At 45.3% G+C, this 26,681-nt stretch overlaps 1 protein-coding gene across 1 annotated transcript in view; it reads left to right on the top strand.

Annotated features, from left to right (window-relative positions):
- The window catches only part of PPIL4 (peptidylprolyl isomerase like 4), a gene marked incomplete at both ends in the record, with an annotated part of 30,555 nt that extends 30,190 nt beyond the window's left edge, over nt 1-365 (top strand). The window contains one exon of the mRNA XM_080700309.1: nt 108-365. Within this exon, the coding sequence (XP_080556435.1) occupies nt 108-365 (258 nt within the window). The remainder of the gene's footprint in view (nt 1-107) is intronic.
- Nucleotides 366-26,681: the final 26,316 nt, after the last annotated feature.

The raw sequence follows: 26,681 nt of genomic DNA, 5'->3' as shown, positions 1-26,681 counted from the left end.
AAAAAAAAACCAAAAAAACAGTTTGCCAATGGTGGATTTTGCTAGGTCTTATTAAGAGCACCCATTTCTTTACTAGCTGGCTTAAGTCTTCTGCATTCATTTGCCAGGATATCTACAGGGAAATGGGATTTGGTCACTATGAAGAAGAAGAAAGCTGTTGGGAGAAACAAAGGAGTGACAAGAGAGACCGACCTCGGAACCGAAGTCGCAGTCGCAGCAGATCTCGAGAAAGGGATGGCCGCCACAGCACTGGCCACAAGTCCACACACCACACGGAGCCTTACGAGAGAGAAAGGAGCGCAAGGAGAGACCGAAGCCGGAGTCCAAGGAAATCCAGAGACAAAGACAAATCGAAGCACAGGTGAAAGGAGGAATCAGAAATGAGCGGCTAACAGGTTTAGCCAGCTTAGAGTCCCAGGAGGGCAGACGCTCGGATTTTATGTCAGAGCAGCTAAAGAACCTGCTCGTTATTTTTTTTATTAGGATGAAAGCCCTTTTAGATTAATACTGATATAGGGCACTGAAAGGTAAAGAATTGAACATTTTCTGTGTATGCTTTTTTTAATACTCATGTTATTGTTATAAAAGTCATTTTCATTGTCTTTCATATTTTTACTCTTCTGAGATCTATGAACATGTATATATAAGGTATAAGGAATAATAAATATAAATATCTGTATACCCATAAACCAGCTTAAGAAATTGAATATTACCCACATTTTAGGAGTCCCATATTTGCCCTCTCCCTCCAAGTAATTATTATCTGAGTTTCATGTTTGTCATTCTCTTCTTGTTAGAGCTTTACAACATACATATATATCCCTAAATGAAGTCTTAATTTTATATGTTTTTGAACTTTATATAAATGACATAAAGTATGTTTACTTCTGTGACTTTCTTTTTTAGCTTAGCATTTTTAAAGAGCCATTTATTTTTATTGCTCTAGAGTATTGTAGGAATATACTGCAATTTATCTATTCCTCTGTTGATGGACATTTGGGACTTGTTTGCTTGTTTTGGTTTTAGCTCTTGCCAGCAATGCTGCTATGAACATCCTCTGTCTGGGAGTAGGACTGCTGGCCATGCCATTTGAGTATCTCTCCCCGTACAGGATCGTGCCAGATGACTGGCTCAAGTGGCTGTGTCCGTGATTCCCGTCAGCATTACGTTTCACTCTGTTATCTTCATTTCACATTTCTAACACTTGCTAATTCCAGGCTTAAAATTTAATCAGTCTAGTTGATGTTAAAGTGGTGTGGTATCTTAGTATGATTTCTAGCAAGAAGACTACTATTATTCCTATCTTTGTCCTTTTCTTTATTTTTTTTGCAATACTGGAGATTGAACCCAGGGGCATTCTACCTCCGAGCTACAGCCCCTGCCCTATTTTTTATTCTTTATTTTGAAACAGGGTCTCACTGAGTTGTGGAGGGCCTCACTAAGTAGCTGAAGCTGTCTGCGAACCGTGATCCTCCGGTCTCGGCGTCCCAAGTGCTGGGATGACAAGCTTGCGCCACCACACCCAGCTTCTTTGTTCTTTTCTATGTAAGTGTCATGTTTTCTTTTTCTCAGGCTGTTCTTAAGGTGTCTCTACATCACTGGATTTGAGCATTATATATATAATATATAATATATATATATATTTTTTTTTATAAAATTGCTTTGAGGTTATATATAATGTGCTCACTGTTTTTTCATGATCCTCTGCTGCTATTTATTTGTGGGCTCATGTTTTCATCAGATTTGGAGGTTTGCTATCATTTCTTCATTTCTGCTTGTCTGACCTTCTGGCCTGCTCACTCCTCACGCCCCTCCTGGGCTCCGCTGACATGTGTGTTAGGATGCTGGAGTTGCTCTGCTCACAACCATTGTTTAGTCCCTTTTTTTCTCTTTTTTATGTTAGGTCATTTTCTATTTATTTAATTAATTATTTTATTTATTTTTGTGGTGCTGGGAATTGAAACAAGAGGCATTCTACCTCTGAGCTCCACCCTCAGACCGATTTTATTTCTTATTTTGAAACGGGTCTCACTAGGTTGCTGAAGCCTCACTTAATTGCTGAGGCTGGCCACAGCCTGCGGTCCTCCTGTCTTAGCTTCCCAAGTGCTGGGATCTCCACTGCGCCCCAGGCCCAGCATGCTAGGTAGTCCCCATTGCTGCGTCCTCGTGTTTGTTCATCTTTTCCCCTGAGAAAAGGATCTTTTTTCATTTTCCTCCCCCTAGCACATGCTTACCTCAGACATGGCATCTCTAGCCCTTAGAAGTTTCGTTTGGGTCTTTTTCTGTCTTCGGTGTCTCCTCTTTTTTCTTTTTTTGCAGTCTGGGATGAGCTATACCCCCTGCCCTTTTTGAAACAGGGTCTCACTGAGTTGCAGAGGGCCTCGCTAAGTAGCTGAGGCTGTTCATGAGCCGTGATCCTCCAGTCTCAGCCTCCTGAATGCTGGGATTACAAGCATGCGCCACCACGCCAGGCTCCCATGTCTCCTCTTAACACATCATGCTTTCTTCTGCTTGTGGGGACATCTGCAGTATGTTCATGCATTCCGTCACCTTTATCATTTACGGTCTGTTTCCACTGATTGATTCCTACCCTATCCTGTCCCCACCTCCACCCCAGTATTAGTTTCTAATTTCTACATTCTGGAATTATTTGAAGGAATCTTCATGATGACCTCTAGCCTCTATTTTCTGTACATGAGAAGTTAGGTCTAGATTGTTTGATTGGTTATAATTTTATTTTATTTTATTTATTTTTTTGGTGGTACTGGGGATTTCCATCCTTTCTACCTCCGGGCTACACTTCCAGACCTATTTTATATTTTAATTTGGAAACAGGGTCTCTTAAGCCAGCAAGGGGCTTTGAACTTGCACGATTTTCCTGTCTCCGCCTCTCAAGTGCAGAGATTACAAGCGTGCACCACCACGCCCAGCTGATTGGTTATAATTTCAGACACAAAATATATAATTTAGTGGCACATCTATTGGACTTTCCCTCTGTGTTTTGTGCTTTTGTATTCTGTTTAGGAAATATACTAGAGTTGGAAGTATAGCTCAGTGCTATACGAATGCTTTCTTCGCATGAATGAGGTCGATCTCTAGCACCACCACTAAAAAGAAAAAAAAAAGACCTATTCTGAGGTAATAAAGATAGTCTATATTCTAAAAATTATGAAGTTTTAATTTTTTACATATAAATCTTTAATCCATATGGAATTGTGTATGTGTATATGGTACAAATTCACCCTTTAGGTCTTTTTTAATGTATGGCTATAACCAGTTATCAAAGCTCATTAAAAGATTAGCTCATTCTCTATTGATTTATAATTCTGATTTAAGTTTCTGTGTATGTGCAGATTTTATTTCATAGGTTCTCTATTTCATTGGTTTTATTGTCTTTTCCAAGGCCAATCAATATCAAATACATACATTTCCGTAGCTTTGTAAAAAGCCTTTATATTTAAACAAGTCCTTTCATTTGTTTGTTAGGACTGGCTCTTGGTTCTTTGCCACTTTTTTTTTTTTTTTTTTTTTTGCAGGTCTGGGGGTGGAACCTAGGGGCATTTGACCTCCGAGCTATACTCCCTGCCCTATTTTTTAGTCTTTCTTTTGAAACCGGGTCTCATGTTCCCAAGAGTGCGTGGTGGTAGCATTCTGCCTCTGGGGTTATTACTTCAAAGGTTCCAGGTGTAATGCATCAGATCACTGCCTCCCCTGAGTACTGGCCACTGCCATTGCCACTGCCTTCACCATTTCAGATCTTTCCCAAGCTCTTTTTCCACTCTGAATGTTGTCCAGTGTTCCTAAGCATGTGCAACGGTAGCATTCGATGTTTGGTGTAATATCTCCAAAAAATAAGGTTGGTTAGGCTGGTGCCAGAGCCAGCAGCCGGCATCAGAGCCTGCCGTGAGGCAAGGCCGGTGCTGGGGCCTCTGAGGCCCGGAGCATGCCGAGGGGGTTAGGCTGGTGCTGGGGCCAGCGAGGCTGGGATCAGAGTGTGCCGTGAGGCAAGGCCGGTGCTGGGGCCTCCAAGGCTGGGATCGCAGCCTACCAAGGGGTTAGGCCGGTGCTGGGGCCAGCGGACAGCATTAGAGCCTGCCATGAGGCATGGCCGGTGCTGGAGCCTCCGAGGCCAGGATAGGAGCCTGCCATGAGGCAAGGCCGGTGCTGGGGCCTCCAAGGCCAGGATAGGAGACTGCCAAGGAGTTAGGCCAATGCCAGGGTCAGCGAGGCTGGGATGGATCCTGCCTTGAGGCAAGGCCGGTGCTGGGGCCACCGAGGCCGGGATCGGAGCCAGCCAAGGGGTTAGGCTGGTGCAGGGGCCAGCAAGGTCAGATTCAGAGCCTCCCATGAGGCAAGGCCGGTGCTGGAGCCAGCGAGGTCTGGATCAGTCCACTGGGTGGCCAGGCCACTACTGAGGCCGTCAAGAGTGGGATCGGTACTTGCAATGCGGCATGCTCAGAGAAATATCACAGAAAATAAAAACCAGATACTTCCCCAAATTAACAATAACTAGAAGGAAAGGGGTAACAGGAAGAAGTTGAGTTATAGAAAAGGCCCCATAGCGAAGCAATTAAGGTGACCAATCAGAGGGTATGGGATAGAGGAGGGTGGAACCTCTTTAAAACTCAGGAGGTACTTAAACAATTGTATCAAAGTTAATCACCAGTCAAGCATGGGATCGAGGGAGGGGGAGGGAATGGGATGGGGATTGGATGAGGGCTAATTGGATGATGTGTGTTTGTATATCCCCTCAAGTCTTGTATTCCAATGTGATGTATGATTACAATGCACCAAAAAAATTAAATTAAAAAAAAATGAAACCGGTCTCACTGAGCTGCAGAGGGCCTCACTAAGTAGCTGAGGCTGCCCTCAAACCACGATCCTCAAGTCTAAGCCTCCCAAATGCTGGGATTACAAGCGTGTGCCACCTCGCCCAGCATGTTCTTTACCACTTTGGAACCAACTTGTCAAGTTTCCCAAATAATTGTTAGGACTTTTTAGCCAGGTGTGGTGTCACACACTTGTGGTCCCAGCATTCAGGAGGCTGAGACCGGAAGATCTTGGTTCACGGACAGCCTTGGCTACTTGGCTAGGCCCTCTGCTACTTAGTGAGACCCTGTTTCAAAATAAAGAATAAAAAAATAGAGGCCGGGCATGGTGGCGCACGCTTGTAATTCCCGTACTTGGGAGGCGGAGACAGGAGGATTGCGCAGGTTCGAAGCCAGCCTTGCTGGCTTACGAGACCCTGTTTCCAAATAAAAATATAAAATAGGTCTGAGAGTGTAGCCCAGAGGTAGAAGGGCTTCCAGGAACCCCAGTACCACCAAAAAAAAAAAAAAAAAAAAAAAAAAAAAAAAATATATATATATATATATATATATATATATATATATATATATATATATATATGGCAGGGGATGTAGCTTGGAGGTCAAATGCCCCTGGGTTCCATCCCCAGACCCCCCACACACACAAATAATAATAATAATAATAATAATAATAATAATAATAATAATAATTGTTAGGACTTTAGTTGCATTAGCATCGAAAGAGTACATCATTTTGAAGGAAAAGAATATAATACTGAATCTTTCCGTTCGTTAAACTAGTGTATCTCTCCATTTAGTTCTTTGAATTTTCCTAATAAACTTTAGGTTTTCCCTTTATTTTAGTATCTTTTAAGAATGTTCTGTGGTAAATGGCTGCTTTCTGTGTATGCATGTGTCTGACACTGGGACTGAACCCAGGAACACTTTATATCTGACTTACACCTCTGTTCTTATTCTGTTGTTTTATTTTGAAATGGGTGTTGCTAAGTTGCTGAGGGCCTCTCTCAATTGCTGAGGCCAGCCTTACATTTATAATCCTCTTGTCTCAGCCTCCTAAGTAATGGGGTCACAAGTGTGTGCCACCACTCCTGGCTTCATATTTACATTATTGATGAGTATCCTATGTTTTAGTGTGTCTTATAAACAGCAGATAGAGTTGGGCGTAGTGGCGCAGGTTTGTAATCCCAGTACTTGGGAGGCTGAGACATGAAGATTGTGCAGGTTCCAAGCCAGCCTCAGCTACTGAGTGAGGCTCTGAGCAAGTTAGTGAGACCTGTTTCCAAATAAAATATAAAAAATGGGTCTGGGAGTATAGCCCAGAGGTGAAAAGCCCCTGGGTTCTATCCCCAGTACACAATAAATAAATAGCAAAGCTGGATTCGTTTTTAATCTAAACTAATAAGTTTAGTGCATTTAAATTTTTTTTGTGTGTGTGGTACTGGGGATTGAACTCAGGGCATTCTACCTCCAAGCTATACCCCCAGCCTGATTTTTTATTCCTTATTTTGAAATTGGGGCTCACTAAGTAGCTGGGGCTGACAGCAAACCTGCAATCCTCCTGCCTCCGTCTCCCAAGTACTGGTTTTACAAGCATGTACCACCAGACCTGGCCATTTTAATGTTTAGTAGTATATTTGAATTTGTGGTAATGTTCCTTTTTTTTGGGGGGGGGCGTCTGGGGATGGAACGCAGAGGCATTTGACCTCCGAGCTACACCCCTTACCCTATTTTATAATCTTTATTTTGAAACAGGGTCTCACTAAGTTGCGGAGGGCCTCACTAAATAGCTGAGGCTGTCTGTGAACCACGATCCTCCTGTCTCCGCCTCCCAAGCGCGGGGATTACAAGCGTGAGCTACCACGCCCTCCTGAAAACATAATATTTATTTCAAAAGTTACCATACATGGTATATTTGTTGCTCAATTTAAGTTTGTTTGGTATTGACGATTGAACCCAGAGGCATTCTACATCTGATCTACGCTCTCAGACTTTTTATTTTTATTTTGAATCAGGGTCTCACTGAATTGCTGAGGCTGGTATCTGACCTGCAATCCCCCTGTCTTAGCCTCCCAAATCCTGAGAATTTTAGATGCACCACCCCACCTTATGCACTATTTCACAACACCTCACAGGGCTTTGACTGTCTCAAATCTTGTTATTTTCAGGGAGAAATTTGTTATCATTCTACATAGCATTCTTTTGGATGTAATGTGACTTTTTCCTGCTTTTTTTGTTAATTAAATTTTTAATTTTGAAGATAATTATAGATTCACATGCAATTGAAGTGTTACAGACAGACTTACCTGCTTTCCCCGGGTACTGGGATTGCAGGTGTGCACCTCCAAGTCTGGCTCAGGGTATACTTTTGAATCAGCCCCAGTGAGAGTTGACAAAATGCTAAGGGAAACGTGTCTGTTAGTACGGCCTCCCCTCACCACCCCTGTCGTTGCAGAGTTAGGGCCTACACATGTGTTTTTCTAGCCTAGTCTTTGTGCTGATCCCTCCTGCCCTCCTGGCTGTATGTGAGGGAGTCACAGTCACTCCCCAGCTCTTCCAGGCCCAAAGCCTCATCTCTGTCATCATCTCTCATCACCGAGACCTGGGGCCTCAGACGCCAGCCCACACGCAGGGCCACCCTGGCAGGTGGTTTGCTCACCACTGGTTAATGTATTTGTTGGTTTTTGAGCAATTTCCTTGTCTGACAATCTCATCAGGGCATTTAAAATTATAGTTGCTGTAATTTACTTGACATTTTGATGTTGTATCGGGTGGGGTTAGCGGTTAGAGTTTAGCATATCCAGCTTGCCATACTGCTCAACGCAGATATCTCTTCACTGTTGTAGGTAATTTTTGGCCATCCATAGAAAAAAAATCTTCATTAGATGAACTCTCAACCTGAATATAGAAATAGTAAGTATTGCCCATATAGAAGATTATAAAATGGGGTCTGAAAGACTGAAAGAGCAGTGAGAAGAAATAACCTACGGACAGCTGGAACTTCAATTTCACATTCAGTGAGAAAGGTCAAAGCAGAAACTCTGAACTGGCATTTCAAAGAAAACATGTCCTTAATTGCAAATCATGAGAAACTGGTTTCAACAAGATGTGTCTATGAAAACTCTTGAGTTGCATAATTTAGAAAGTGGTTTTAATGGCGATGACATCTAATCACCGTGTCGTGTCCATCAGGTGCCTCTGATCAGACACAGGGCATCTCTGTGTTACCAGTGCTAATATCTCGGGCAAACTGACCATGTTTCCTGTTTCTTCATTTTGGTTTTCTCCAGATTTTAGGTGAACTCTTACTGTTTTTCCTTTGGTGCTGGGGATTGAACCCAGAGCCTCGTGTACTCTGCTTCTGAGCTACAAAGCCTGCCTCTTGGTGAACTCTTCTTTCTTTCTCTCTTTCCTTCTTTCTGTCTTTCTTTCTGTCTGTCTATCTGTCTGTCTTTCTTTTTTCTTTTTTTTTTTTGTTTTGGTGTGGTACTGGGGATTGAACCCAGGAGCATTCTACCTCTCCCAGCACTTTTTTTTTTTTTAATTGGTGCACTGTATTCATATATCATAGTAGGTTACATACTTTTGTAAACATACATGCACACTTTTCCCAGTCAGCCCCCACCCAATCCCCACCCCATTCTCTCCCTATCCCTCCCTCCCATGCTTGGCTTAGTAGTTGACATCTAGTATTATGGCAATTTATCTAAAATTAAAAATGATAATCTCACATAACAGTTTCATTTGTCTGATACCAAGCTTTTGATGACTTAAAGATAACATTTCAATATTTCTTTTTGCTTTCTTTCTTACCAGAGAATATTTTTTTCTATTTTTTAGGTGGAACTATCATATATTTATATATTTATTTTTCAGAAAAAAATCTATCCTAATATGGAATATGGAGTCTAGGTACCCAAAACGATCTTGAAAAAGAACAAAGCTAGAAGATATATATTTTCTGATTTCAAACCATATAAAGCTACAATAATTGAAACAGTGTAGTACTATTCTAAAGGCAGATATATAAACCATTGGAGTTAAATAAAAGCCTAGAGCTAAATTCTTCCCTATATTGTCAAGTTATTTTTGACAAGGTTTCCAAGAACATTTGGTGGTGGAAATGATAATCTTTTAACTAAATATTGTTAAAAAATAATAATTACATGGAAAAGAATAAAATTGGACCCTTACCTAATCCCATATACAAATATTAACTCAAAATAGATAATAGACCTAAATACAACTCTTAAGACTATAAACTTTTAGGAGAAAATCTGGGTCATAAAACCTCACAACATTGAAATTGGCAGTGATTTCTTGGTTATGATTTCAATGACACAGGCAACAGAGGAGTATACAGACTCCCTAAAAAATAAAACAATAAAAAAATTGTATATCCAAAGACAATGTAAACAGAGTTAACAGTTACTAATAGAATGGGATAAAATATTTCCAATTGCTATATCTGAAGGTATATTAATATTCCAACTAGAAATCCTAAAAATTAACAACAATAAAGGCAAACAATACCATTTAGAGATGGGTAAAAGACTAACATAAATAATGAATCTCCACAGATAACCAATCTTAATTGTCTGTTGGATGGAAACTCTTGTTTCTCTGGTTCTGGTGTGTGTTACCTATTTCTTCTTTGTAGTTAATCTCTTTGTGTATTTTCTCTAGTGCTGGTTTTGAAGACATAAATTCCTTCAGTTTCTGTTTGTCATGAAAGCTTCTTATTTTTCCATCTAATTTGATAGAAAGTTTTGCTGGGTAGGAAATTTTGGGCTGGAAGTTGTTTTCTTTCAGAGTTTGGAATATGTTACTCCAAGCCCTTCTGGCTCTCATGACTTGGTTTGGGAAGTCTGGAGTGATTCTAATTGGTTTGCCTCTGAATGTCACTTGGCCCTTTGTTTTTGTTGCCTTTAAGATTCTCTGCTTGGCTTCCACATTGGTCATTTTGACAATTATGTGGCGTGGGGATCCTCTTCTCCGATCCTGTCTAAAGGGAGTTCTATAAGTTTCCTGGACCTTTGTATCAACCTCTTGCTCTATGTTTGGAAAATTTTCTGCTATTACTTCCTTGAAGAGATTGTTGATCCCTTTGGTTTCACTTTCTTTTCCCTCCTCTATTCCAATGATTCTTAGGTTAGCTCTCTTAAAATGGGCCCATATTTCTTCAATATCAGATTCCTGCTGTTGGATATTTTTTTCTAGATTAGAAACTATGAGTTCATTTTTGGATTGCTCATCTTCTAAGAGAGAGATTCTGTTCTCCATGTGTTCTAATCGGTCGTTTGTGCTTTGAATTGAGGCCTTTACTTCATTAATTGCATCCTTTATCTCTTTTTGGCTCTCTCTGAGTTCTTTTCGAAGCACCTCTATTATTTCTACAGTTATTTTCCTGATTTGATCTTCTAGAAATCTCTGATTTTCAGTTTTATCGGGTTCTGATGTTGTGGGGTTGTGGGCATTAATTGCTCCAGTATTATTCCTCTTTCCCATGATTTCCGATGTTTGTGCCTTCTCTGGGTTCTTCCCTTGGGTCACTATGACTTCCCTTAAGGTGTTCTGGATCTCGAGTCAGTAGTATCTCGGACCCCACTACTCCTTTACTGGGTTTTATCACAGAGTCTCCGACCCAGAGAGTCGATAGAGGCTGCTTTAGACTGTAGGGGGTGCCAGGTTGCACGTTCTCCTATGGTGTGATATCTCTGCCACCGCCCCTCCCCCACTGGGTCAAGTCCCAGGGAGTACAGTACTGGGATTTCTCCTCTGTGGCCCGCAATTTGACTCACTGTTCTTAAGTACGCAGATGTAGCTGTACTGGCCTCGCTGAATTCGCTGCTGCTGCTGCCGGTGGCAATATGGCGCCGCTGCTACGCCCTCGGCTATGGGGCTGGCGTTTTTCTTCTTGATTTTGATTTCTACTCTGAATCCCTGCAGCGTGTGCTGAGCTCGGCCACTGGGAGCTTTAGGTGCTCTCTGCGCGGAGAAATCCCGCCTAGCTATTCCGCAGTGGCTCACCTCGGCTTGCTGTAGCTGTCCCGTGAATTCGCCGGTGCCTCCGGCAGTATGGCGCTGCTGCCGCGTCTGCCGCGTCCTCGGGCGCGAGGCCGGTGTATCTCCTCTGTGGCTCTGTTCTCAGTCCGTTTTCTCTCTGGAGCCTGGTGATTTTTTGTTTCACTGGTGATGGTGTTTTCTGGCTATGAAAGGCGCTAATTTTGTGGTAATGGAGATTTGTTGTTAGCGGGGCTCTTAAGCCCCGCTTTTCTCGGTCGCCATCTTCCCGGAAGCTCCTTTTTTTTTTTTTTTTTTTTTTTTAAACAGAGTCCCACTAAGTTACAGAGGGCCTCACTAAATTCCTGAGGCTGGCTGTAAACCTACGATCCTCTTGTCTCAGCCTCCCAAGTACTGGGATTGCAACCATGAGCCATCATGCGTGGCTTCCAGGTGAACTCTTAAAAGCAAATTCAGTAATAACTCCTACTGACAATTTTTGGGGAGGACAATAGGGATTGAATTTAGGGGGCACTACCACTGAGTTACATCCTCAGCCCTTTTTGTTTATTTTATTTGTGTGTGTGGTACTAAGGATTGAACTCAGGAGTAGTCCACCTTTGAGATACACTCCTGACCCTATTTTATTTTTTATTTTGAAATGGTCTCACTAAGTTGAGGAGGGCCTCACTAAATTGCTGATGCTGGCCACAAACCTGCAATCTTCCTATCCTGTCTCAGCCTCCCAAGCACTGGGATTACAAGCACGTACCACCATGCCTGGTTTAGTTTTTATTTTGAAACAAGGTCTCATGGAGTTGCCCAGGCTGGCCTGGAACTTGAGATCATCCTGCCTCAGCCTCCCAAGACTCTGGGATTACAGGTGTGTACTACCTTGCCCTCTGTCATACTGACTTTTTCTTTTTTTTTTTTTTTTTTGCAGTACTGGGGATGGAACCCAGGGGCACTGTACTTCCAAGCTACACCCTCAGCCCTATTTTTTAGTCTTTTTATTTTTGAAACAGCGTCTCACTGAGTTGCGAAGAGCCTCACTAAGTAGCTGAGGCTGTCCACGAACTGCGATCCTCCAGTCTCCACCTCTTGAATGCTGGGATTACATGCGTGTGCCACCATGCCTGGCCCTACTGACTTTTACTAAAGCTGAAAAAAAAAAATGAGTGAGCTGTGGTTAGTCAGATTTGTATGTGTATTAAAAATAGTTATTTGAGCCTAAAATTACTTATTAATTAAAACTTCACTGTATAGTTTCAGCTTACTGTGTGTGTGTGTGTGTGTGTGTGTGTGTGTGTGTGTGTGTGTGTGTCACTGGGGATGGAATCCAGGGGCATCTACCTCCGAGCTACACCCCCAGCCCTACTTTTTATTTTTTTATTTTGAAGCAGGGTCTCACTAAGTTGTGGAGGGCCTCACTAAGTCGCTGAGGCTGGCTGCGAACCGCAATCCTCCTGTCTCAGCCTTTCGTGTGCTGGGATACAAGTGTGCCCCACTACGCCCAAATCCTGTTTTTATTTTGAAACAGGCCTCACTGAGTCGCTGAGGTTGGGTGCGAACCTGCTATTTTCATGTCCCAAACCTCCCAAGTACTGGGATCACAGGCACACGCCACTCTGCCCAAGTTAATCTTTCTTAACAGTTGAATTTTCAAAGATTTTGGTCCGAGCCGGGCGTGGTGTTGCAGGGTTATAATCCCTGCACTTGGAAGGCTGAGACAGGAGGATTGCACAGGTTCAAAGCCAGCCTCAGCAACTTAGTGAGACCCTGTTTTCAAATAAAATGTAAAATATGTCTGGGAATATAGCCCAGAGGTAGAAAGGCCCTGGGTTCCACCCCCAGTACCACCAAAAAAAAAAAAAAAAAATTGGTCAAAACTATTAAAAATGAAACAAGAGAGAAACTTTATATATATTCAGTCATCATGCTTTTACAAATGCTTTAAATAAATTGATTGCATTTGGCTGGGTGTGGTAGTACATGCCTGTAATCTCAGTACTTGGAGGTTGAGAGAGGAGGATCGTAGGTTTGAGAATTGCAGGTTCTTGTTCAGCAACTTAGCAAGCCCCTGTTGCAGAATAAAAATAAAACAGAGCTAAGGGTGTAGCTAGGATGTAGAACTCGGAGGTTCAATTCCCAGTATAAAAACAACATGGTATTTTTCACTATTGGAAGATACAGTTCATCTTTGTTTTCCACTCATCATACAAAATTTAATGTCAATTTTGACATTTCTTACCCACTTAGGTTGAGTCACAAAGAATACATGAGAGTTAAATGGAAATCATGAAAGCCTTACCTTTCGGTGGCTGTTGCCGTGAAACCGTGTTTTGATGGGAAATCTGAGAGAGGCTTGTGCTTCCTGTTGTTAAATGGTAGAATGTGGAGATCCCCTTCATTTTCAGAATTGTCTCTTTTTAAAGCAAGTAGCCTTAGTTATTCTTGCTAATGGGACAATTTTTATTCTTACTTATTTTACCCACACAGGACTACGAAGAGGAACACTGCCAACAATTAACAATTTTATGTTTTCCTCTCTTTGAATAAACAGGTAAGTAGGAGTTTTGAGTGATAGTTCGTGTGCAATTGAAAAGCTGTGTTGAGCTGCACACCTGTAATCCCAATACATGGGAGGCTGAGATAGGAGGATCACAGGTTCACAGCCAGCCTCGACAACTTAGTGAAGCTCTCTTCAACTTAGACCATGTTTCAAAACAATAAAATAGGGTTGAAGGTGTAGCTCAGAGGTTAGAATGCCTCTGGGTTCAATCACTAGACAGACACACACACACAGAGATACACACACACACACACACACACACACACACACGCACAACACACAGGTATTACTTGGGCTGTGAATGTAGCTCAGTAGTATATCACTTGTCTAGAAGAAGTGAGGCCTGGGTTTGATCCCCAGTAGAACAAAAAAGTAAGCTGTTATTTACATTGTCTAGAACATCAGGAAGCTGGCGCACAGGAGGTTGCTTATGTAGTAACATACTAGCTTGAGGGTTTATGTAAAAAGAGAAGTTATACAAGTGTTGTTTTGTTGCTGTGAATCTAGAACAAACCACAGTAACTGCTGGTTCCTGAAAAAGCAGGTGAGTTGCATGTTGTTTCCTTGGTCAGGTGCAAAGAGCCTGGAACCTGAGTCAGAGCACTGAAGTTGCTGGGCATGGTGGCGCGCTTGTAAACCCCGCACTTGGGAGGCTGAGACAGGAGGATCGCGCAGGTTCGAAGCCAGCCTCAGCTACTTAGGCTCTCAGCAACTTAGTGAGACCCTGTTTCCAAATAAAATATAAAATAGGTCTGGGAGTATAGTCCGGAGGTAGAAGGCCCCTGGGTTCCACCCCCAGTACCACAAAAGATAAATAAATAACACTGAAGTCAAGAGCCAAGTGAAAGGGGCATTAGCAGGACGCAGAGGGAGTCCTGTGATGAGGGCCAAAAGGCAAGGGGAAATGAGGACAGGCGCTCTTGAGTGTAAGACCCAGACGCTGGGGTTTGGGCAATAGATTTGGGCGTATTCCCAAGGAAGGAGGTGGCGCTGGGAGTGTTGTGGAGGACCTTCACCAAATTCCTTGGACAGCAATGAATGTGATTCCTCACAGAACCCCCAATCCGGCTTCACATCAAAGTCAGCTTCCCAAAAGAGATGATAAACAAACCGAGACCTTCTGCATTTGATACGTAAGTTGATGCGGTGCTGGAACATAGAATGGTCATGACAATAAAAACTTCAAAAAGTCATGCAGTCTTTGCTGATCACTCATTTTTCCTTATAGAAAGCAGTCGGAATGTCTTTGGAATGGGTGTGGCGGACATGCTTCTAGTAGAACTTCTTTGGTTTGGTATAAGCAGAGCCAAAGGAGCTGCCTGGTTAGGGGTCTTTGCTGTGTTGTTGGGCCCAGTAGCAGTGGGCCTGCCTGCCAGCGCCCTGGGGACAGTCGGCTTGTGATTCAACTCAACATAATGGCAAGCAAGGCGTGCCTCAGCAGAAGCGGCCCCAGGCCTGCTGCAGTCTCCGCAGATGGCAGTGTGTATTTTTAACTTCAAGGATGTTTCATTATTACATGGGTGTTCTGCACCATTCTCTCTGAGAACAGACCCAAACCACTTATCTGTGGCCTTTCCTCCTCACTGGTGCTTATGGGAAACAACCTTATAGACTTCACCATGGACGTGCTGGGTTCTCAGGCCTGCCCAGATGCCCTGCTCCCTGTCCCAGATGCCGTGTGGCGTAGGCCGCACCGCCTCAGGCTCCCCTGCTGCCAGCCCCTCTTCCTGTCTTCCCCTGTGCAGCAGGACTGAATGGTCGCCTCTAGGCGCCGAGGGCAGGTGCTCCCTAAGGCTGCCTTAGTACAAGCCAACCACAGAAAAGTCTCACCGTACTGCAGGCTGGGGTCCAAAGGCAAGATGGAGGTGGGGCTGCGTCAGGAGTGAGCCCTTTGGGATGCTTCCAACTTTGGTGTGCTCCTGGCTAACTGCTGCAGGTCACTCTATCCCACCTCCGTCTTCCTAAGATAGAAGTGCCCTGGGATGTCATCACTTACTTACCATGCTTGGTAAGCAGGTCTGAGAGTCTTCGAGGTTGGCCCATCTTTGGAAGGTTGGGCCCCTCCCTGTACCAGGGCCTGTTTATCAGATTGAGCACTACGTAACAATTTTTCCAGGCTGGTGGCTTCATGCTGGTCTAGAAGTGGAAATAATTCTATCACAAAACCTTAACAAAACAGCCTGTGTGTGAAAGCTCATTCTAATGAATAATTTTATTTAAGTGAAAATGGTGTGTGTTTGTGTGTTACTGAGGATTGAACCCAAAGGCATTCTACCTCTTAGCTACACTACCAACACTATTTTTATTTTTTACTTAGAAACAAGGTCTCATTAAGTTGCTGAGGGCCTCACTAAAGGTGCTAAGGCTGGCCTTGAACCTATGATCTTCCTTCTCAGCCTCCCCAAACACTGGATTACAAGTGTATACAACCACGTCTGGTTTGTGAAGATGCTTTTCTAAAAGATTTTAAGCCTTTTTAAGGTCATGGTGGCACATGGCTGTAATCCCTGTACTTGGGAGGCTGAGACAGGAGGATTGCACATGTGAGGACAGTCTCAGCAAGTAGTGAGACTCTTATCAACCTAGTGAGACCCTGTTTCCACATAAAAATAAAATAGGACTGGAGGTATAGCTCAGAGGTAGAATGCCCCTGGGTTCACATATTACAACTGTCCCTCCACATCTGTGGAGGACTGACAGCAATGAGTTAGTGTTGAAACTGTACGTGTTCTTGTCACCACTGCACAGAGCTATACTCTGTTTTAGCTAATTGGGGGAACAAATGATTAAAAAAAAAACACATTCACTGTGGATAGGAGTAGACAGCAATGTGGGGCTTGGGGGTTGCTGGCAAAAGCCCACCCATGGCTTCCAGGGCCCCAGGGTGCTTGGTGTGCATCTGTGCACCTGTGCCTTCCTCCGTGGAGGGTCTGTGTGCATCCACAGTCTCAGCACCTCCGGCCCACTTCCTGAACACACCAACCTCAGTCTCACCGCAAGGGCAGAGGAGGCAGAAGTAGCCCCGGGCAGAACTGTGCCAGGATTGCACAGGGCAGAAGAGGCGGGCTGGGCTGGCTGTCCCTCTCAGCACTCACTAGCACTCCAGGCAGGCGGGCCCAGGCAGGCGGGTCCGAGGCTAGTCACCACAGCCAGGGGGCAGCTGCGACAGCAACTAAAATTGTCGCCCCTGGCCACCTTGTTCAACAAGTAGCCCAAGCACTGACTTAGTTCTTTCAACTTCACTGGGTCATACAGCTGAATCATTTTTGCTGTAGGAGAATCCAAAGTTCTCTAAGCCAAACACTCTAAAGACTGTATGATCTTTCTTTTCCTTCCTTCCTTCCTTCCTTCCTTCCTTCCTTCCTTCCTTCCTTCCTTCTTTCCTCCCTCACTTTCTCCCTTCCTCCCTCCCCTCCTTCCTTCCTTCCTTCTTTTTTTTTTTTTTTTGTGGTACTGAGGATTAAACCCAGAGGCATTCTATCGTTAAACCACACCCCTGACCCAATTTTGTTATTTGGAAACAGTCTCCCTAGGTTACTGAAAGCCTTCTAAGTTGCTGAAACTGGCTTCAAACCTGTGATCTTCCTGTCTCAGCCTCCCAAGTACTGGGGTGATAGTCCTTGCCACCATGCCCAGCTGTGGTATTAGAAATTGAACCCAGGGGTACTACACCTATGAACTATGCCCCCAGCCCTATTTTGTTATTTTGAAACAGGATCTCCCTAAGTTACTATCTGCTGACCTGGACCTGTGGAGCTTCCTGTCTCCGCCTCCCAAGTACTAGGATAATGGGCATGTGCCGCCACACCTGGCATCTTTTCCTATTTATTTTTGGCACTGGAATTGAACCCAGGGGGATTCTACCTTCTACCTATACCCCTAACCCTTTTTTATTTCAAAACAGGGTCTTGCCAAGAATATCACTAACCTGCTGAGGCCAGCTTTGAGCCTGTGACCCTTCTCTCTCAGCCTCTCAAGTACAGGAATTACAAATATGCGCCACCACGTCTGGCTTTACACCATCTTTTCTGAGAACAGTTTGTCCCTCTTCACTTCACCCCTGTCCTGTGCAAAAGCGCTGTTCCCTTGGCACTCAATACAAATTGGGATTCTTAAATTTCATTTTTCAGGTTTATCCTTTATTACGCATACAGCACTGTGGTGCTTGGCATTCCCCTCAAAGGATTTCTAATTAGGTTATTACCCTGAACTTAAAAAGATGTGGTTCACTCAGAGTTTGAAAGAAACTACCCAAAGAAATCTGGATGTGGTGGCACGTGCCTACAATCCCAGTACTTCGGAGGCTGCAACAGGAGGGTTTAAAGTGTGAGGCCAGCCTCTGCCTCTTCCTCCTCGCTCCCTCCCTCCTTCCCTCCCTTCTTGGTGGTACTAGAGATTGAACCTAGGGATATTCTACCTCTAGCTACGCACCAGCCCCATTTTTTATTTTGAAACAGTTCTGACTAGGTTGTAGAGAGCCTCACTAAGGTGCTGAGGTTGGCCAGAAACTTGTGATCCTCCTGTCTCAGCCTCCCAAGTACTAACTAGAGTTACAGAAGGGCGCCCCCACGCCCAGCTTCTGGGTAATTGGAGACTCCTGCCTTTGTGAAGGGACAGAGTCCTCCTGTGTGCCCATGTCCCCCTACACCCCGCAGCCACCTCAGTTCTCTCTGTTGCCCGGACACCATCCCTCCTGCAAGCCATCCTCTCTTTCAGCTGTGGGCGCCAACCTTCTCTAGGAGCATCTAGGATCAGCTGTCCTCCCCACTGGAGGCGGGAGCGGGAACTCCCACCTCAGATCTCTTCCTCTGGACCCTCCTCACTTTCCGGTGGTGGGAGCGGGAGGGCACACGCCACCTCAGGAGAGTTTGCTTTGCATGTGGTTTTTGAACTTGATTCTGTGACTCATGCAGAGGAGAACTTCGAGTTCTCCTTCCTCATTCGATTGTTTTTTTCTTCCTTCTTCTTCTTTTTTTTTTTTTAACCTAAAGCCTAGCTACCTTTGCAGTTGAACGCGACTTGCCACGTGGGAAGCGGAGCGTTGGCATGCAGTGGCTTCTAGCAGTGGTGTGGCCCAGGCTGGCTGTCCTCTGCAGACGACAGGAGCCGCTGGGGCCTGGCCCCTCACGGGTCAGAGGACGTCCCCATGAAGGCTGCGGGTGCCGGGCCAGCATCCAGTGCGAGGACTGAGGCCCAGAAGGACACACAGTGCTGGTGAGTGCGTGTGCCTGGCTGTCAGTCAACATGGCAGACGTCAGCCAAGGGGGGAGGAGAGGCCTGAACCTGAGGCAGGACAGGGCAGTCTGGAGAGCAGCCCTGGACAACTATTTGACTTCTCAAGCCTCATCCTTTTTGTGTATGTGTGGTACTAGGGATTGAACCCAGGGGCATTCTATCTCTGAGCTACACCCTCAGCCCTATTTTACTTTTTATTTAGAAACGAGGTCTCACTCAGTTGCAGAAGGCCTCGCTAAGTTGCTGAGGCTGGCCTTGAACCTGCACTCCTCCTGTCTCCGCTTCCCAGGTACTGGGATTACAGCGATGCACCACTCTGCCCAACTTTAAAACCCGAAATTATTCTAAGTGAGCAAATTATAAAAACAAAACAGCCGGGCGTGGTGGCGCACACTTGTAATCCCCGCGCTTGGGAGGCGGAGACAGGAGGATCACGCAGGTTCGAAGCCAGCTGCGCTGGCTTAAGAGACCCTGTTTCCAAATAAAATATAAAATAGGTCTGGGAGTGTAGATTGGAGGTAGAAGGGTTTCCAGGAACCCCAGTACCACCAAACAAACAAACAAACAAATGAAAGATAAGATAAGAATCTCTAATTTCCTACAGATGAAAAAACTGTTGGCAGGAGTTCTAATGTTACGAAATCAGAAGGAACAGAATTCATCTTGCTCCGTCCCTGTCCTCATGGGAGCGTCTTTTGGTCTGGACTCTGTTTCCTAGGCATCTGGTTTTCTGGCCCAGTGCAGATCAGGACGTGTTGGCAGCAGCCCCACACGCTCTCCTTCTGAAGAGTCCTTCTAGAAGAGGGCTCTGTGGGCTTCAAGCAGGCCATTGAGGAAACGGAACTAAGTCTTAATCTACAAAGACAACTTGAGGCAACTCTCTGCAGCCATTAGAAACCTCAGCTCTGCCCCCCAAAATTATAGACTTTTCTCCAGGCCAGATGATGGCACCCTGGAGGGCAACACCTGCCCCCTGGCTGGTCGGGGTGTAGAATATCGTGGAATCGCTCTGGGTTGCTGATGAGATGCCTGAGTGCACGCTCCTGAGTGCCCGGGGCTGCACAGAAGAGCAGGGGACAGTTCTGAGAGAAACAAGAAGGCCTGGCCAGCACAGCCGTGTTCACAGCCACGCCATAGTTTATCATGAAAGCAACTTTATATTTCACATAATTCTTTCTAAACAAAGCCTCTTAACAGCAAGGATTGTTTAGTGCTACAATTTTATAGTAAAGACAAAACTAAAATAGCAGCAAATTCACAAGGCAGCACTTGCACAGAATATCATTCTATGGTTCATGCAGTGCCTACAGAGTGCTCCCAGTTAGATATACAAGTATAATTCAGAGAGAGAGAGAGAGAGAGAGAGAGAGAGAGAGAGAGAGAGAGAGAGAAGAAGGGAGAAGGGAGAGGAGAGGGGAGAGGGGAGAGAGGAGAGAGGAGAGAGACAGGCTGAATAGTGCTGTCTCTTAGTACTTCCCTCTTCAAAGGGAGAGTATATTTGTAATAAAGCCCTTGGATCCTTGCTACACAGCCACATCATTAACAGCAGCCAAGAGGTGAAAGAGCCCAGGTACCCACTGGCGGGTGAACAGATCCATACAATGTGTGGCTTGGATGCCCACTGGACCTCAAAGAGAAAGGCGAGTCTAACACATGCCACAACGTGAATGAACCTTGAAGATATTGCCCTAAGTGGAATAAACTCTGATAAAAAGGCAAAGGCTATATGATTCTAGTCACATGGTATCTTGAGTGGTCACATTCATTGAGATAGTCAAATGATGGATGACAGGGCCTGGTGGAAGGGGAGTGGGGAGTTGCTATTTAATGGGTACTGAGTTTTGCTTTTGTGAGATGAGAAGAGTTCTGGAGATGGATGGTGGTGGTAGTTGTCCAACATGTAAATGCACTTAATGCTGAGGAACTGTACACTTAAAAGTGGTTATAATGAGCCAGGCATGGTGGTGAGCATCTGTAATCCCAGTACTTGGGAGGCGGAGACAGGAGGATTGCAGGTTTGAAGCCAGCTCTCAGCAACGCAGCAAGTTTCTCAGCAACGTACAGGGGATGGAACCCAGGGGCATTCTACCTCCAATGATTCTACCTCCAATTCTACCTCCAGCCCTATTTCTTCCTTCCTTTCTTTCTTTCTTTCTTTCTTTCTTTCCTTCTTCTTTCTTTTTTTTTGTGGGTCTGGGGATGGAACCCAGGGGCATTCTACCTCCAAGCTATAACCCCAGCCCTATTTCTTTTATTCTTTATTTTGAAACAGGGTCTCACTGCATTGCAAAGGGCCTAAGTAGCTGAGGCTGTCTGCAAACCACAATCCTCCTGTCTCAGCCACCATGCCCAGCATCTCAGCAACTTATTGAGACCCTGTTTCCAAAAAATAAAATAGGGCAGGAAGGTAGACTGTCCCTAGGTACAATCTGAAGCTACACACACACACACACACACACACACACACACACACACACACACAGAGTGGTTATAATGGGAGATGAAGACAGGAAGATCGCAGGTTCCATGACAGCCTTACCAATTTAGTGAGACCCTGTTTCAAAATGAAAACTAAAAGGGGGCAGACGTGGTGGTGCACCCTTATAACCTCAGCATTTGGGATGCTGAGACAAGAGGATCACGGTTTGAGGACAGCCTCAGCCACTTAGTGAGGCCCTTTGCAACTCAGTGAGACTCTGTTTTAAAATAAAGAATAAAAAATAGGGCTGGGGGTGTAGCTCAGATTCAGAATGCCCCTGGGTTTCATCTCTAGTATTTCAAAAACAAAACAAAACCAAAAAACTGTAAGAGGCTGAAGGTGTATCTCAGAGGTTGAGTGCCCCTGGGTTTAATCCCCAGTACCAAAAATTTTGCAAGCAAGCAAACAAAACACAAAAATGAAAACGTAAGTGGTTAAAATGGTATGTGTTTTTTTGTGTGTGTTTTATTTTTCATTACTGGGGGTTGAACACACGGGCATTCTATCTCTGAGCTATCCCCCCAGCCCTGTTTTTTATTCTTTATTTTAAAATGGTCTCAATGAGTTGCAGAGAGCCTCACTAAGTAGCTGAGGCTGTCAACAAACCGCGATCCTCTTGTCTCAGCCTCCCATGTACTGGGATTACAAGCGTGCGCCACTATGCCCAGCTCAAAATGGTATGTTTTATGTTATATTTTGTCACAATTTAAGAAAATTTTAAAAATTAAAAATTGCCTTAATTAAAAACAAAGAAGGAAAAGAGAAATTTTAAAAAAAGCACAGGCTAACACACGAGTCCTGTGGGCTGAAACCTTTGCTTCTCTGTGACTTCCTGAAAATCTGACAAGTCCACTGAGAGCTTAGAAGTCTGAGCTGAACCCAAAGCTGAGAGCTTAGAAGTCTGAGCTGAACCCAAAGCTTCTGCGGTCCCGCTGAGAAGCTGGCCCCAGAACCTTCTCATCACTGCGTCTGACTCCCAGCGGCCCTGGAGTCGTAAATTTCCAAGGAGCTGGCAGAGGCTCCACCTGCTGGCTGTGGGACCCTGGTAAGTCACCAAAGCCTCTCTTCCTCAGGGTCCTTGTCTGCAAAGTGAGCACGAGGGAGGCTGGGGTTTCCATGGAAGCTCCTCGTAATCAGGCAGTCCTGGGTAGCCTCTTTGGGATATCACTTTTCTCCTCTCCACAAAGAAGCAGTCCTGATCTGATTCTTGTGTCCACCTGTGAAGTCCTCCCGGCCCCTCCATTGCTTCCATCCTGCTGGGCCCCTGCAGCTCTGGACTGGCGCAGCTGGCAGTCACAAGGAGGAAAGTGGGAAGGCGCTGACCTTTGACCTGGCGCCAGCTCCCAGCCCCGCATGGAGAGCTGTTGCCAACCTTCTGTGCCGATGTGCTTCCAGTCAAGTCTGAGGAAGACAACTGAGGGGCAGTTGTTTAGACTTTGAAGTGATAAAAATAGAAAGGTAAAGCGCCCTGTCCTCCCTTACGCAGAGACAATCTGTGTGTTTATGGTGCTGGAGAATGGAACCCAGGGGCATTCTACCTCTGAGCAACTTCCCCAGCCCTATTTTATATTTTTATTTTGAAACCGGGTCTCTCTAAGTTGCAAAGGGCCTCACTAGGCTGCTGAGATTGACCTTGAACCTATGATCCTTCTGTCTGTCTCAGCCTCCCAAGTCCTGGGATTACAGGCCTGTGCCACCTTGCCTGACTGAAACAGTTTGTTTTAAAAAGAAATGATAGTACAGTCACTTCTCTGAACTGTCCTTTAGTCTCCTCCAAAGGGAGCATCCATGTGTACTTGAATATTTAATAAAGTAAAAAGTGCAAAGAAAAAAAAAGAACCTCGAAGAGCTTTTGTTAATGAAGGCTATATCTATTGAAATGCACTTCATTAGGCGGGCATGGTGGCGCACACCTGTGATCCCAGTACTTGGGAGGCTGAGACCGGAGGTTCCAGGACAGGGTCGACAACTTAGTGAAACTCTCAGCAGCCCAGGGAGACCCTCTTTCAAAACAAAAAATAAAAAGGACTTGGGGCATAGTTTGGAGGCAGAATGCCCCTGGGTTCAAACTCCAGTACTACAAAAGAGAGAAGGAGATAGACTTCATTAAAACCTAAAACTAACCAGGTGTGGTGGCACACGCTTGTAATCCCTGCATTTGGGAAGCTGAGACAGGAGGATCGCAGTTTGAGGACACCCTCAGCTACTTAGGGAGGTCCTTTGCAACTCAGTAAGACTGTGTTTCAAAATAAATAATAATAGCTGGGCGTGGTGGCGCACGCTTGTAATCCCCGCGCTTGGGAGGCAGAGACAGGAGGATCGCGCAGGTTTGAAGCCAGCCGCGCGCGCTGGTTTAGGAGACCCTGTTTCCAAAATGAAAATGTAAAAAATAGGTCTGGGAGTGTAGCCCGGAGGTAGAAGGGCTTCCAGGAACCCCAGTACCACCAAAAAAAAAAAAAAAAAAAAAACACCTACACAAAAAAATAAATAATAATAAAAAATAGGGCTGGGGGTATAACTTGGAGGTAGAATGCTCCTGGTTCCATCCCTGGTACTGAAAAACAAACAAACAAACTAATTTTTAAATATTTGCATTTATTTATTTAGTGGTAGTAGGGAAAGAATCCAGTAGGCATTCTACCTCTGTGCTTTATGTTTTATTTTTTATTTTGAAACAGGGGCTTGCTAGGTTGATGAGAGTCTCACTAAGTTGCTGAGGTTGTCCTTGAACCTGTAATCCTCCTGTCTCAGCCTCTCAAGTGCTGGGATTCCATGTGTGTGCCACCAGGTCCGGCTTATAAAAACAGCTTTTACCTCATGAACTCCCTGAAAACGTCTGGTGTCTCCCGGGCCCCCCAGGAGCACAGGTCAACAAGTGTTGGCTGAAGGCCAGCGCTGTGTCCCCGGCACGCTCTTGCAGCGTGGTGGCGTGTATCATGGATCTGGAACTGTGCGAGCCTGGTGCTTAGCAGGAGGTCTGAGCCAGATGTGCAGTTGTGGGGCCCATTGGAACAGAGCGGCTGGTGGGGGGCCCGGGCAGGACCCAGCACACGAGGAGAGCGCAGAGCCACAGAGGAGAATGAGGCCAAATCCTACAGCCTGTGGGGGCAGAGTGTTTCAAGTTGGGGGCAGCTCATTCTTTAATTTTTTAATTTTTTGGTGGTACTGAGGATTGAACTCAGGGGCATTCTACCTATGAGCCACGCACCCCACCCCTATTTTTTATTCTTTATTTTGAAACAGTTCTCACTAAGTTGCGGAGGGCTCCACTAAGTAGTGGCTGAGGTTGGCCACGAACCCAGATCCTCCTGTCTCAGCCTCCTAAATGCTGGGATTACAAGCGTGCGCCACCACGCCCGGCTTTTATTCTTTATTTTGAAACAAGGTCTTCCTAAGTCGCAGAGGGCCTCACTAAGTAGTTGAGGCTGGCCATGTACCTGCATTTCTCCTGTCTCAGCCTCCCAAGAACTGAGATTACAAGCGTGCACCACCACACCAGGCATCATTTTTTAATTTGAAACAAGTCAGGGAGTGGTCCAAGTGTGGAAGGGCCAGAGACGTCATGTAAGACAGGGCTGTGGAGATGCTTTTGGACTTGGTGGTGAGACGGGACTGGTGACCCTGGGGGCAGGTTCCGTGTCTAAACCGGCCGAGGTGGAGAGGGTTGTGAGCTAGCGGGGCTGCAGGCAGACGCTCTGTCCAGAGGTCAGCCACGAAACGCCCTTCTCAGGCCAACCCCTGACACTGTCGGCTCGGTCCTGGCTCCAGCGCTACAGGGAGAGGCCTGCAAGGAATACAAAGTCAGAGATGCCTACCACAGAGGTGCCAAGGCTGCAAAGGATTCAGAGAGGAGAAGAGGATCTACAGATGGAGACCTGCAACACTGAGAAGGGGAAGGGGTGCAGGAATCTTTAATGGGAGAGGATTCTGAAAACCTGCTTGGCCCTGTTTAGCATAGGGTTAAACCCTGGAGAACACCACTCATTAACCCATCCAGACATTTATTCTTTAGTCAACAAGTACACATCGGAATCCAACTGTGCTGGGTGCCGTTGTGGATGCTGGGGAGGCAGGAGCAGCCGAACAGGTAAACCTCGCCTGGAAAGATTTCCAAAGTGCCATGGGCATGGTGGTACACACCCACAACCACAGTACTTGGGAGGCTGCAACAGGAGGGCGGAAAGTTTGAGACCAGCCTCAGCAACTTAGTGAGGACCTCAGCAACTTGGTGGGACCCTCCTTCAAAATAAAAGAATAGCTGGGCGTGGGGGCACACGCTCATAATCCCAGCATTCGGGAGGCGGAGACCAGAGGATCGAGGTTTGCCGACAGCCTCAGCTACTTAGCGAGGCCCTTCGCAACAGTGAGACACTGTTTAAAAAAAAAAAAAAGAATAAAATAGGGATAGGGGTGTAGCTCAGTGATATAATGTCCTTGGTTTAATCTCTACTATCACACACGCACACACAGAAAATCCAAAATGCGTTTTTGTAAAAAAGGAAATTGTTTTTATGCGTAGTATGGCATCATTTATGTACAAATCAATCAACAGCCCTGAAAACAGGTTTGTATGCCTTCATTAATATGCAAGTAAGGAATGCACTGCCGAGCTGCAAACAGATCACTAGGAGGGGGCTGGGGTGGGTGTGTCTTATTCATTATACTTGTGCATTGTTTGAGTTTTCACAGTAAATGTGTTTTCATGATTATGTCCATATTTTAAAGATGTTTTTGAAAGATACAAAGCTTTGCGGATAGAAAAGAGAGCCAGTCTGTCTAGAGTGTCTCTGTTGGCTTAGTCGTCTTCGTTTTCTCCTCCTCCTCCTCCTCCTCCTCTCCCTCTTCCTCTTCCTCTTCTTTTTTCCTCTTCTTCTTCCTCTTCTTCTTCTTCTCCTTCTCCTTCTTCTCCTTCTCCTTCTTGAACCCAGAGGCATTCTACCTCCAAGCTACATGCCCAGCCCCTATTTTTTGAAACAGGGTCTCACTGGGTTGATGAGTCTCGTTACTTGTTGAAGCTGTCCTTAAACTTAAATCTTCCTAGCTCAGCCTCCCGAGTATTGGGATTACAGGTGGGCACCATCACACTTGCATCTTCTCCTTTTTGAAAACTCAGGCTGCAGGCCCTTCTCCATCACCCCCGAAGTGTAGGCCAGACAGGGATGCATGGTGGAGAAGCATCAAATCTGGGTTAGGACCTTCTGTTTCCAAGGCTCAGAGTGGTATGAATGACAGTTGGACCAGAGCACAGAGCTGGATTCAGATGGGAATACTGCCTTTCTGGAAGTAGATCTGGAAGCAGTGTCCCCTGTGTTCATCTGCCAGGGCTGCCATGCAGAGCGCCTTAGCTGGGAGCATACACGATGGAGACCCAGGGTTAGCCCCCAGTGCTGGAGGCCGGAAGTTCAGAGCCAGGTGTTCACGTGATTGGTTTCTTGGAGGCTTCTGTCCTCGACCACCTTTCTCCCTGCGTCTTGTCCCTCTGTGTGAGTCTGCGTCCACATTCCCTCTTCTTGTAAGGACACCAGTCTTTGGATGCGGGCCCACCCTAATGACCTCATGTCAAAGG

This window comes from Muscardinus avellanarius (assembly GCF_963383645.1).
Source record: "Muscardinus avellanarius genome assembly, chromosome: 8".
Lineage (NCBI taxonomy): Eukaryota > Metazoa > Chordata > Mammalia > Rodentia > Gliridae > Muscardinus > Muscardinus avellanarius.
Note: the sequence above shows the minus strand (reverse complement) of the source record. Positions and strands in the feature narration are given on the sequence as shown.